Source organism: Nanorana parkeri, unplaced genomic scaffold (genome assembly GCF_000935625.1).
Source record: "Nanorana parkeri isolate BGI_ZX_2015 unplaced genomic scaffold, ASM93562v1 scaffold53, whole genome shotgun sequence".
NCBI lineage: Eukaryota > Metazoa > Chordata > Amphibia > Anura > Dicroglossidae > Nanorana > Nanorana parkeri.
Window position 1 is genome coordinate 2,593,144 of NW_017306321.1, and position 14,114 is coordinate 2,607,257.

At 42.9% G+C, this 14,114-nt stretch overlaps 1 protein-coding gene across 1 annotated transcript in view; it reads left to right on the forward strand.

Annotated features, from left to right (window-relative positions):
* Positions 1-14,114, forward strand: part of LOC108803560 (structural maintenance of chromosomes protein 6-like) — a 100,347-nt gene that overhangs the window by 19,432 nt on the left and 66,801 nt on the right. The window contains exons 8-12 of the mRNA XM_018575395.1: positions 2,117-2,215; positions 5,670-5,816; positions 7,436-7,524; positions 11,833-11,991; positions 12,104-12,282. Coding sequence (XP_018430897.1) covers positions 2,117-2,215; positions 5,670-5,816; positions 7,436-7,524; positions 11,833-11,991; positions 12,104-12,282 — 673 coding nt within the window. The remainder of the gene's footprint in view (positions 1-2,116; positions 2,216-5,669; positions 5,817-7,435; positions 7,525-11,832; positions 11,992-12,103; positions 12,283-14,114) is intronic.

Genomic DNA, 14,114 nt, shown 5'->3' on the forward strand with positions numbered 1-14,114 from the left:
GGGGGCTTCAGCTGCCATTGTGATGTGCTGGGCTTCTGGTGTGTCCCTGTGCCTTTAAGGAGGTTGATCTGCCTCCAGGCGAACCTGCACCCAATCCATACTTTGCTATATATGCTCCAAGATGGAGGCTTACATAACTTAGAGTTAGGACCACACTACACAGAGGGGTCTTGACAAGGCAGTGCGGCTTCCATATATTTTGCAAAAGTTGGCAAATAAAACCTCTGTTTTTATCCTTAGTAGTTGGACAGTGTACTTTATTTGCAGGCTGGCTGGTGAGTGTGCTGGGAAATGCCTGTTTTTTTATTTGTGTATCACTCGGCTGTAGACCCTCAAATCATCTCTGAATTGGTGCTGACACTGTCCTTCCTTCTGGAGGGGGGCTACTTTTGTTCCTCATGGTCCCTGTGTGTGTTGTAAAATAGTCATCGCTCCAAGCTCACTCCTGTGATGGACTACAGTCTCTGGTTTAGTTTACTAATTTGTATTGCGATTGCAGTTCTTAAAGGGATCAGGCTTGGAGCGGTGGAGAATAGTAACTGAGATCTTAATGCACAAACTAGCTAGTGAGCTTTGTGTGTAATGTGAATTGGTTGTGCTAATTGTAGAATATAACTGATACATGCTCTGTTCAGTTAAATATCATAAACTTGGCATTAAAGAAAGACCCCTTCAAAAATAATCAGCTGGAACCTTATAGGACAGGGGTAGGCAAACTTTGGCCCTCCAGCTGCGGTGAAACTACAAATCCCTTCATGCATTTGCCTCTGGAAGTCATGTCTGTGGCTGTCAGTCTTGCATTGCTTAATGGGATTTGTAGTTGCACCACAGCTGGAGGGCCGGAGTTTGACTACCCCTGTTATAGGACAAACATGTGAAATAGTTTCCACCGCATTTTCCCCAAAAAAATTTATAGTAAAGTTTTTAGTAAATTATTCTCAAATAATTTAATAGTAAGGAAAATGTACTACATTCTAACAAAAACAAGAAAAAAACATTATAATTAGAGAAGGAATATAAACAAACCACCATCATAGACATTTAAAAACTGAGCAAAGTTGCCCAAGACAACCATAGATCCACACATAGCGCACACACACATACATGATGTTGCTGAGTGCTTAATCTTACCAGAGTTGTGTTAGAGAGTCTCAGTGCTGAACACCCATACTGAAGGCAGCATCTTTAACAATGGAATAGGAAATGTCAGTCTCCCTTTTTAAGTGACCCTACCAGGGTACAAATCTTGAAGGTAGGTGATCTCCAATAGAAGAGCCACTGTTCTCACCTCTCCAGCTGCCTGTATCTTATATCTTCCCTCCATTCCAGCACTGAAACCTCAGTCAATATCGTCTTTGTTCTGTAGTGCCATAGGGGTTGTTGGGGGGGTACACAGGCGTTTAACCCCTTCATGACTGAGGCCCTTTTTTCATTTTTTGCACCCATGTTATATTCCACATTTTAGGACTGAAAATGACATAAAACCCCCCAACATTATATATTTTCTGAATGCACTACAAGTTTAAACAGACTCCCGGCGGCAAAAGTCGCCGGGAGTCTGTTTAAACAGCCCCGATGCTGGCGACGTACACTGTACGTCGTCAGTCACGAAGGGGTTAAATGGTTTCTAAACTCTCACTTTTTTTTGCATATATTTAGTGCTAGCAAGCAGTAGATATATGCAAAAAGTTTTTTTTTAAACACTGTTAAAGCGGTTTAATCTTACCCCGTCTTCGCCACACGCTCCCGCTGGAAAATTTGAAAATGCTCGGGCGACTGCAAAGCATCTTGGGGCGGGCGCATGCGCTGTTCGGATTTTTAGACATGTGTCTTTATTCAACCTCAAATACTATGTAACTATGTAACTATGAAAAAAAGTTTTTGACTTTAATGTCACTTTAACACTCCTGGAAGTGTTGAGTGCCGATAAAACTGGTGGAGGCTGCAGTGCTTAAAGGTAGGAGACATTTTTTCTACCCTGTTGTAGTTGCTTTAGACTATAATAGGATAGGCGGAATATAGAATTATATCCATCCATGTCTTTTCTTTACAGGCCACAGTTATGTGCCTTTTTGTGCTCGGTAACAAAGCCTTGCCTGTCCATTTTATATTCTAGGTGATTGAGCTGGAGAAGCAGCTAAACCCAGTTAGGGAACAAATCGCTGCAGAGGAGGGGCGCACAGTAAACTTTGAGCAGATCATCAACGAATGGCAGGTATTGCATACAAACTGTGAAAACTTACCCAGTCAACAATTGAGAACAAAAACAAAAGTAATTTTTTTACTCAGACACACAAAACCACACGGCTTGAATTCACTGGACCTGTGTCTTTATTCAACTTAAACAACTTTGCAAGTTTTTATTTTTTCATTAAAGGGTAAGTTCACCTTTTCACAAAATGTAAAAAAATAAACTCACAGCAGCCTCCCCACCTCCACCTGTCCCCACTGTGATGACCTTGCCAGCTGGTTTAATGATCTGTAAATTGACAGCCTCGCAGCCTGCAATAAATATAATTTTCGCAAATAGCAAGCACTCATTGGTCAGCACAGTCAAATGACTGTGTTGACCAATAAGAAACCCTTCTTACTTCTGAGACCTGGTCCCCGGCTCTGAGAGCTTCTCATTCAGTCTGGTCATGTGACCGTACTTACCAATGAGTGCTTAATATTTGTGACCATTATGATTATTCCAGGCTGTGTGGCTGTCAGTTTTAGAGTATGGTGTATGGATCACTACACTGGCTGGCGGGTACTGGGGAAAGTTGAGAGGCTACTATAAGTTAACTTTTTTCACATTTTGTGAAAAGGTGAACTTGCCCTTTGAGTTTACTTTTCTCGTGTGTATTTAATACAAAATAATCGTTTTCACTAAAGAAAAATGTAAATAGGTATATGGAATTCACCACTCCCTTTTTAGCATTTGTTTCAGAAGAAATTATGTGGCAGGAATCAATGGCGTACATGTCTGCTTTACCAAATCATGTGAATACTTTGAGTGAAAAGTGCATTTGATTTTCCATAAATGTAAAACTGTTATACCTAAACTTGTGATATAAAGCCTAGGCATTGATGAAATGGTCTTTGTCTGGAGTGTTGTGCCATGAGAGACTGCAGCGAGTCTACTGGTCCTCACATCTGTCTGAATAGAAACAATAAAGTACAACCACTGGGCAGTACCACTTACACAGAAGTGGGATTTCACTCTTAGATTTTGTATTTCACTGTAGTGAGCAAATTAGACAGATTAAAGGAGAACTATGAGGTGAGTGCTTTCCACTCATCCTCATAGTTCTAGTCGACCTGTGACAATGAGACTGTCACAGGTCGGCTCAGTAGATCGTGAAGTGAGTGAACACATACCGGCATTCGCTCACTTCTCGATCCTGTCACGGCAGAGAGTCGTGACAGGGGAGGGGCTGGATTCCCCCCTCCCCGCTCTGATCCTCCAGTGCTGACTGGCGGAACGAACGGGGGAGGGGGCGGGTACAGCTGGCTCTGCGTTAAGATAGCCAGAGCCAGCTGCCACTCACGCAGCTGGGCGGATCCAGACATAATTGTCGGGATCCGCTTCAGCTGCGGTGTCTCAGTATACCGCGAGCTGTAGCACGCGGTATACTGAGCTTAGGGTGACGGGAGGATGCTAGTTTGTGTCCTCCCGTTACCCTTAGGAAAACTATGTGGAAAAGCCCTAACCCCATAGTTCTCCTTTAAGTGGTGCTGGGAATGCCTGCACATTCGCTGCTCATTGAAATCTAGTAATTGTGGTGTAATTTGTTTGTAAATGGGTCAGGGTTAGTAAATAGATGGCTTGCATTAAACCAAGAACCCCTCTATATATAGATGTAACATGTTGGCAGGAGTAAGGGAGAGTGCTCATAGGTTTTCTGTGGTGCTCACAATATGGTTTACTTACAGATCGGTTTGGTTCATTGTGAACTGGGCTGATTTGATGCTGCCAGGGACACAAGAGCATCACAGAGCTCCCACGTATATGCTTATTCCTGGAATGCATAAAATAAATATATAGTCTACGTTTCCACAGCAAAAGTGCAGTCAGTAAGATCTTGCGGATGGAGATATCCAAATCTATTCCAGTTCATGCAGTGCCAATGCCATCAATCAGGTATTTTACTACATTAAATTGGACCTTTTACCCCCTTCTACTAAAAATCACATCAGCATGCAGCTCTGGATGCTGATTTAAAGCCATATTACATTCATTAGTGTAACTTGCTTTTCGTGCACTTCCTGGTCGAGTTTGACACAAATGATGTAAGTGGCAAAGAGTTGCATCCTGGGAAGATTACATCAGCAGAGCATTGCTGGGAAATCTCATCTTTAATCTTATGAGATCTCGGGGAAAAACATTTTCCTCCCCTGAAATGATGTGCATGACCACATGTCCTAGTGACCTTTGCCAGAGTTTGAGGAAGTAACAGGAGAGCTAGTAATATGCCCTTAGTTAACATGGCCACTGTTAGAAGACTGGGGAAGAAAAGAGAAAATAGGTATGCAAAGAATACAAAGCCGGCAATTATCTACACCATATGTACTCACATTAATAGAATAGAAAATGTGCATTGCAATGTGCATGCCAAATGTGATTTAGTTCATTGCAGATGTAATGGAAAGGCTCCTGCATTGTTTACCCGCAGACTCCTGTCCATACAGAGGTACGAACCTTCTGTTGTGGGGCTAGAGTTGGTGAACAATGGACTGCAATTTGGGTGACCTCATTGATCTTCTGGTGTGGTCTGTGATCACCTCTGAATTGAAGGGAGAGTGTTTTTTGGGTGGAGGTTGTCGCATTAACATACTGTACTTTTATATTTACTTATTATTAGGGATGCACTGATACCAGTACTTTGGTACCGAGTACGAGCACCGATTTTTTTCAGTACTCGCCGATACTAATTACTGAGTAACGGAAGTCCCATTCAGGAATCCAGGTGGCGTGTAATGACTCGCCACCTGGCTTCTGATTAGCCGGGAAGCCGGGCAGCGGGTAAAGATTCGCCACCCGGCTTCCCGATTAACAAGAAAGTCTCTTCTTTCCCTGGTATGTGCAGCCTGTCACCCCCGGGGCCTCTCTAGTGAGAACACGGCCTTCCTCCAGTACCCAGCCGGAGCTGAGATGACGAGGGAGCATGAAGCCAGCTTCCCGGCCAATCAAAAAGCAGGGCGTCGCGTCATTACACGGCGCCCGACTTCCTGATTGGCCGAGAAGTCGGCTCCATGCTCTCTCATCACAAGTGACGAGAGAGCATGGAACCTCTTCCCGGCCAATCAGGAAACCGGGCAGCGTGTAATGACGCGCTGTCCGGCTTCCTGATACCAGAAGTCCTTGTGCTAGGCATCGGGGCATTTGGGACGAGTACTCACCCAAATACTCGGAATCGGCACCGATATCGATACTAGTATCGGTATCGGTGCATCCCTACTTAATATATGTGCTGTCTGGGTTCCATTGTTTGAGGTCTGAGGTTGCGGTAATCATGGTTCACTTTGAATGTGAAATATTTGATGGTTTCGCAAAAAGTTTTTCAGGAGCAGTCCATGATTAAGGGATACATTTGATCCTCGAATGTAGTCGCAGTTCAGTATTATGTCTCAGACCAGTAGCTGACGCCAAGCAGTAATATTGAAACCATTTATTTCTTTTTCAGGAAAAAGTGAGCAGTGCTGATGAGAATTTCCGAGCTATACAGGAGAAGCTGGAAGAGATCAGCCAGGAGGCTCAGGCGCTGAAACCGCAGTGCATAGCGTTAAAAGATGATGTGCAGCAAAAGAAGAAGTCCTATCATGAATCAGAGGTATGTTCCCTCAACTAGAACGTTTCTTCTTGCCATGGTGTGTTTGTATTCCATCACCAACTCTTAGAGTCTGATGGTATAAACAGGTGTAGAAATGGAAGGGAGCCCTCCGCACACCTTACAGCAGTCCCGGCAGAAAGTACTTTCTGCCTTGAAGAAGGGACCCTGTGTGGCCCCGAAACGTCGGCTCCCCTATGACGTCTTTTGTCCAATAAAGGGACATATTTACTTTCAAAAAATCGAGTGCTGGTGACTTTTTACCTTTTTGCTTTGTGTTTGCACGGTGCCATCCGTGATTTGGTCACTTCGAGCACCATCATCCTAAATTGTAAGTTCTTTCTGCCTTGAAGAAGGGACCCTGTGTGGCCCCGAAACGTCGGCTCCCCTATGACGTCTTTTGTCCAATAAAGGGACATATTTACTTTCAAAAAATCGAGTGCTGGTGACTTTTTACCTTTTTGATGGTATAAACAGGCATCTGGTGTCAGAATTACCCGTAGCTCTGGTGGATCTGTTCTGTAAGGTCCATTGCCTGCTGTGTACACAGGTTCAGCTTTATAAAGATTTCAGTTGGCTAGCACTTGTTTTATTCACTTATTTTGTCGTGCATTTTGTCCAAGCAGCCATGTACATAACAAGTGAGCATTGATTACAGCTTGATTGTTGATGAGGGTGTGCTGTTTTATGAATGCTCATCTACACATGTTAATGCGTAACTAAGGCCAATTTTTTTTAGAAACCCTGTCAGGTTTTTATTGCTGTGTGTCCCCATTTGGGAGATTCACCCTCTCTATTTGTCCTGGTGACCATTATCACTGGAAGTGAAAGAAAGTCCTAAATTTTGGGTTGCCATTATAATAGGAATAGAGGGGCAATCTTCCAATGGGAACACTAGTTCTGATGACCCTGCTGAACACTAGAGGTTTCCCTTACTTTTGAGGAATTTTCTCTCATTTTCTGTTGTGGCTATCAGATAGAAATTGAAGGTAAATCTCCCCAATAGGACACAAATGGCAAATATAAAGCCGACAGGGATAACAACCTTCCCTTACCCCATCCAAAACTTAAAAAAAAACAAAAAACAGTGGCTGGTACTGAAATGGCTGATGCCAAGATCATGGCTGTTGCAGCAGCATTGACCTTTGTATAATTTTCTCCAGCCAGCGCCCAGCTGTAGAGCCTCCCAATCCCTTTTTTGGTGCTGGAGTATGTACTGCCCCAATCTCCTCTCAAGTGACTGAAACCACAAGCGATATGTATTTCATCAATGCAGGTTTCAGGCTGTCATTTCTCCGGCTGCTGTTGCCAGAGAAGAAGCTGGTGAAGCACGATCTGTGCTTTAGTGAGGCACATAAGTGACATCAGGGGGTCTAATAAGACCCCTGATGTCTCCATAAAGAGGATCTCTCACTTCCTCTATGATATCACATGGGGGGCTTGTTACCCCACTCAATCGGGTTTCCTGTCCTGACATACAGTGCTGTGCTGTGTGGAAAGCTGTGTATATCTCAGGAATGGATATGTAAAAAGTTGACCTTCCATGATCCTTTGACATGTGTTTCATCTGTTTATTTAGCTGTTTGCCTATAGTTCAGCATTAACTGAAACTTTGTTTTTAGGTCGTTTTTAATCGTCACATGATGGGCTTGAGACAACTGGAAAGAGATGCGCAGCAGCTGCAGATGCGAATTGAAGAGTTAAAGAACAGGTCCGTATGAGTTTTTTGCATTCTATCTCTTTATCTGTTAAAAAAAAGTAGAGCTGAAAATGTTGAGAGGCACAGTTTCCTAATGTTAACATTTTAGGCCTGGTCTGGTCGGGTGTGGCGGGGGGGGGTCCCATGAACAGGTGCTTGGCGCGGCAGTGCGGCTTTCACATCCTCTGCAGAAGACGTGTATCCAAACCTCTGTCATTATCCTAACATGAGACATGTTGTTTTACATGCTGGTTTGTGAGTGTGCCATGATGCCTTTCTGCTGTTTTAGGGTCCCATGAACAGTCCCTCAAGTCTTATGTCCCCATGTATCTCCCACATAATTGGAATATAGGTCTCTGGGGTCCTCCTGATCCATTGATAGTAAATAAAGGATCTCACACAGCTCAAAGCACCATGGAAAGCGCCTCTCCCAATCAATAGAGCCCCCTCCACAGCCAAGGACCATAGCCACGGGAAGGAGGCAGGCCTGCAGTCCCCTACAAATAACAATCGGAGGCTTCCTTAACACGTGTCATCTGTGTTTGGGTCAGCGAAACCTAGAAATACAAAGAATTTGATGTCTAATGGAAATCCAGAGACAAAGCATTCCTCTTCTGTGTCTGAATTCTGACATTTACCTACTATAGCAGCTGCAGTCCTCCAATAAATCTCTATGACTGCCATTGTTGCTTAAGCTAATCTCTAGATAAACGGCTAAATACACCGTCGAAATTCTGATGTGCTCCAGTTTGGTTTTGAATCTTTTTTTTCCCCCCCATTCCTTTAAAAGTAATCTATCGGGATATAAATATGGGAGTTATCATTGCTGGAGGTGCACATTCCAGATCTGTTTGTGCCTTTGCTTTCTTCATTAATCTGGAACAAGCCATATCATCTAGACATCTGACAGATACAGAGCATGCACCTTAAAAACCAGCCATGGAAGGCAGCTTCTATGCCCTGACACATTACTCTGAAAGAAAAACTTTCCTAAGAGAAGCATGGAGGCTGCCATTGCCGCCTTCTCCCTCTATGAATGGTAGGTGCCTGGTAGTGATGTTGACTCATTTTCTTCAAACTACCAACCCAGAATAAGTTTGCTGATTAAAATTCTGGTTTCACTGGGATTATTCTGTGCAAGCCTGTTCTGGGTCATTAATTCAGACAGTTTCTAACACAAAGGATCAGCACAACCAGCATGTATCTGGCATTTTCAGGAGGTCAGCCATGGCAGCCTCATATTTCTTTAACCAGTTGACATCCGCGGTGTTAAACCCCCTTCCCATCCAGGCCATTTTTCAGTATTCAGCGCTGCGGCACTTTAACTGACATTTATTCCGTCATGCAGCGCTGTACTGAAATGAATTTTATACCCTTTTTTGGGGACAGATAGAGCTTTCTTTTGGTGGTATTTATTCACCAAATAAATTCACCAAAAAAAAATTGCAGAAAAAAATTGCAGATGCTGCAGTGCCGTCCGTCCGTTTTTTTACTACGGGCGGACGGCAAGAGGTTAAGGAAACTTTTACATTAACCACTTGCTGGCCAGAGCAATTTCTTACTATTTGCACTGTTCACTATAGCCCACCAGAATACCTTCTATGGCAGTGTTCTCCAATTTGGATTGCTTCTCATTTGGAATATATGTGTACGTTTTACATCCAAACACTCTGATGTGCCCTAGGCTAGGCTTCGATCCATGCCACATTTCAAATGGGGTGCTTTTGATGGTAGTCTTTTCTGTAGGTATATTGCAGTCATGACTGCTTCTCCCCAGGACTTCTCAAGTAGGTTGGCATCAGACAGCATGCATCTGGCCATTTCTATATAAGTGCGATTTTTTTTTTTTTCCCATTTTTGTTCAGGCGTGCATGGAGTGGTGGTCTGGTGTACTATAACTTGTTTCTTCAGATATGATTTCACTTCCTTACTGATGTATTGCCCTCTGTTGTTAGTTCGTAAATTGAATTCCTAATTTACGTTGGAATATGTTGCTGGACATGGCTAAAAACGCTTCAAGTTTTTCTGATATTTCATTCTTGTGCTTCATCAGATAAGTTGTGTACCTGGAATGATCATCAATGAAAGTCAGGAGATATCTGTTCCTGCCTGATGTGGGAGTTTTCATTGGTCGGCACACGTCGCTGTGTATGAGCTCCATGGGGTGGTAGTCTTTCTTTGGGTGGCCTGTGGAAGTGGGGTACGTGTGGCCTTTGCTTACATACAGCATCTGTGCCATAGGTGGATACATTTGTTGTGTGGATGTCTTGATTTGTTTGTCTGCGGTGATGAGTCTGTACAGGTGTTCATCCAAGTTTCCTTTTGCAAGGATTTGCTTATTGTTTCGGATTGTACATTCATCACCTCAGAATGGAACTGTGAGACCGTTATTAGCAAGGGTTTTCACTGATAGAAGGCTTCCGTCCATTTCTGGGACAAACAGTACATTTTTCATGAGGATACTCTGCTTGTCCCCTGACGGTGTGATGCAGTTCAAGAATCCTTGACCGTTACCTTCTGCAATAATACTTTTCCTGTTTGCTAGAAAGACTTTGTCCTTTCCACTGAAATCAATTTCTGTGAAAAGGTCTAATCACTAGTCATGTGACTTGTTGCCCCTGAGTCAATACATCATCCGCGTGGTATATTGTTCTGAGTCATTGTAATGGTAGTGCTCCATGATGTGCATGCAGTTTCCTTTATAGTTATCTTAGCTGTTTACCTCGCTTTCACTGCTCAGCTTTCCAGATCGAACAGGTTTTTTTCAGGTGACCAGTCCTTGTACAGTGAAAACACGCTCTGCTTTCTTTGTTTTGCTTTGCCCTCTCATACACCTTAGGGGCTTTCTCGTTTTCTTCTTTGTGAATATTTTCTTTCCTTCTGTCATATTCATTGATTCATTGGCGTATTCTAGTGTTAGTTCCTGCTCAGGTCTGGTTTCTAGAGTGTTAATTAGAGCACTGTATGACTGGAAGGCTCCATAGCAGTAATGCCGCCACATGGTTAACTTTCATTTTCTCTCCAATTGCATGTAGCTGTTCTATGATTTCCAGCATGGCATTCACATATTTCACTGGCTTTTTTCTAGTCTCATCTTATATAGCTTGCGTAGCAGGTATAGTTTACGGTTTAGGTTTGAACGTTCATGCAGTTTCTGTAATGCAGTCTACATACCTTTTAGCTGTATTTTGTTGTCTTATATAGATGAGCTTGTCGTCTTCCACTAGCAGAGTTATCATTGCTTTTGCTTGCCTGTTCTTCTTGTCCCATTCCTCCAAGGGTCCATTACTGGATCTATCTGTACTCTGTACTTGCCACATGTCGTCTTTGCTTAGCAACATTTCAAGCTTGAACTTCCATAGCTGGTAGTTGGTATTGAGCTTTGCGATTGCAAACTTCATATCTGAACTACTTGCCATATTTTAGTAGCTTGGGTGCAGCTCCTTTTGACTTGCAGTATGGGCCCAGACACTATTCTAGTGTCTGGGCCCATAATCTGTTGGTTATGTGTTTAGATGAAGCACTGAGATCTTGAGGAAAGCTGAATTAAGTTTTACTTGCTTAGAAGAACATTATATCAAAATACAGCATTATACAGCATACATAGAGAACTTCCTGCATGTATCATAGACAAACATGCACACATGCTGTTATATTACCATCACTTAAAACCCCCAAGCAATGATACATTTTCTGAAAGCAAAGGCCCCCTAGAATTATTGCTCTCACTCCGATCTTCGCGGCGATATGTAACATGTGTAGCGCAATTTTTGTTTTTGAATGAAGGTACACCCGACGTGTGTTTGCGCTTGTATGTGCGTGTACATGGGGGCGGGTGACTTGAAAAAAAAAACTTTTTTGCATTTTTTTTATCTGCTACTTTATTTTTTTTTAAATTTCAGACACCTAATGTCACCTAGGGACTCTGATGAAGCGGGAATCTGCTTCGCCAGCTTCTTCTCCTGGCTCTAGGTGTCGGAGAATGTAAACGGTGACACCGGTAGTGATGGGATGCACATCACTTCCGGGTCCAGTGATCGGAGGAGAGACCTCAGCCTTTGGTTGGACAGTGAAGGAGCAGCAGTGCATAGCTGTTGATGTGCAGGAAGTTACAGGGTGCTAATAGCAAGACAAAGTTATGTAATGATTTTTTTTTTTTTTTTATAAACTCTTAAGTAAATGTGTAAGTGTACATGATAACTGGGCTAAACGATGGTTGCATGCATCTGCCTGGAGTTGGGTTTCGATGGCCCCTGGATATCTGCCTATAATTAATAAAGATAATGGCTTCACAATATGTTTTGTGTGTTTGTTTTGTAGTACTGATAATACCTCTGATGAAGAAAAGAGACTGAGACAAATACAACTACAGAAACATAAAGTAAAGGAACTACACGCTCAGGAGGTCACAACTACGGAGCAGATGGGCCAGTTCCAGCAGGCCATATACAGGGACAAAGAAGAGCGAAGCAAGCTCCTGTAGGTTCCCTTTTCAGTTTTCACATTTACTTGGTCAATTTGTTGGTGTTTCTGCTGTTCACTTTTAACATCAAAGATCTTTCACCTTATATGACTGTTTGATTGTCAACAGTAATGAAGAACGTGATCTGAAACACCAGATCGAAAGACTGAAAAGGCAAATAAAGGAGTTTCAGGACAGCAGAACAGACAGACTGAGGAGATTTGGACCAAATATGCCATCCCTTTTGGCAGCGATTGATGATGCCTACAGACAGGGGCGCTTCAAGGAAAAACCCATTGGACCGTTAGGTATGTTGTATGATATTCTATCCTGATCTACATCTGGTGAATGGGTTTTATGTTATGTGAATATTCCTGTCACATTTCTCCTCTGAGATGTAGATAGCATGAGGTATGTGTACATGTTGCTGCTTTGTTTTCCTTCCTCTCTCTGGTCACTATTTTGCAAAAATATAAGTAAAATAGAAAAATGGAGTACAGAGGAAAAGCATATATGCATGTCTCGTATGCCAAAAAATATTGGCTGCATACATGAACCCTTAAAAATAAGTCAAAACAAGTATTTTATAAGATTGTGATTGTTTCTGATACACGGTTCTTGATCAAACTAAATATCTAAATATCATTCAGTTAGGGTTTTCATCAGTTCACCTAAAGCTCATATTTGAGATTTGTGTAGATGCTGAAGAATTAAAGGGTAATTCCCCTTTTCAGGTGAATTTGGGAAAATGGAATAACCCCTTCCAATCTTATTTCTCTCCTCCGTGCTGAGAGCCAGTGTTTCATTTGCTCTGTGTCCCCTCCGATCGCCAGCCTACTATTGGCTATTGCAATTTGAAATAGCCAATAGCAGGCTGGCTATTGCACCAGCCCACTACCTGCTGTATTTACATTCAGCTGCCGTCTGCGGATTCTTCCTGCCAGCAGCTGTCATTCCCGGGCTAAAACTATTCAAGCACCATGTGCTTAAAATACCATTACAGGTATTCCTCACTTAACGACCGAGTTCCGTTCCTACGACCAGGTCGTTAAACAAATTGGTCGTTAAGCGAGGAAGTGGAAACAGTACTGTACTGCATTAGTACAGTACTGTATAGTGTTGCAGATGTACTCTACAGTGTACTGTAAATCGGTCAATAAAATACTTACCGAAACCCGCAGTGGAGAACAGAGTACAGCACTTCCGCCGGCGAGACGTCGCGCTGCCACATTCCCGCACGTAAGGTCGGAGAGCTGGTCGTAAGTGCGAGTGGTCGCAAATCAGGTAACTGTGGATATGAATCTGGAGCTCGTCTCCTATGCGGCCATCTTCCTCCGCGGTCGGCCACGCCCCCCCCGCAAATCAGGTAAGTCGTAAAGTGAGGAATAGCTGTATTTTTTAAAATTTTCAAAAGGTGGTGAAAAAGTCAGTTTAGTTTGCGGCCTGACAAATTCTGCTGTGGGAGGTGTGTTGCGGTGCCATTAATTTCACTGGCACCCCAAACACGACTTCCACCCACAGTGTGATTGGCCAACCTGGAACACGCGCTGCTGCAATGCAGTGCGTTCCAGTGCAGTGTTATTCCTAAAAATTGTGCATGGAGTTTTTTTCTGAAGTAAACTTTTGTAACTATGCATTTGTGTACTGTATTTCATTTTAAATTAATGATGGTTTATCTTTCGTTCTTTTTAAAAAATCCGATTTATCAAAAAAAAAAATCGGCCAACTAATCGATTATGAAAATAATTGTTAGCCCTATTTTGCTGTACATGTGTGCCACTATTTATTTAAGCAAAACAAACGACAAACTCACTCAACAATTTGTTACCAGTGATACAGTAAGGTGCACACGAAATGGGCTTTGAACAGTAAAACAGCAGAAAGGCATCATGGCACACTCACAAACCAGCATGTAAAACAACATGTCTCACCACTAAGGATAATGACAGAGGTTTGGATACACGTCTTCTGCAGAGGATGTGAAAGCCGCACTGCCGCGCCAAGGCACCTCTTATAGTGCGGTCCTAACTCTAAACTATGAGAGTTTGTTTTGCTTGACCGATTTGGTGCAGCGACGCATGGGGTTTCTCAGCTGCCATTAGGATGTGCGGGATCCCTTGTGTGTTTCTGTGCCTTTAAG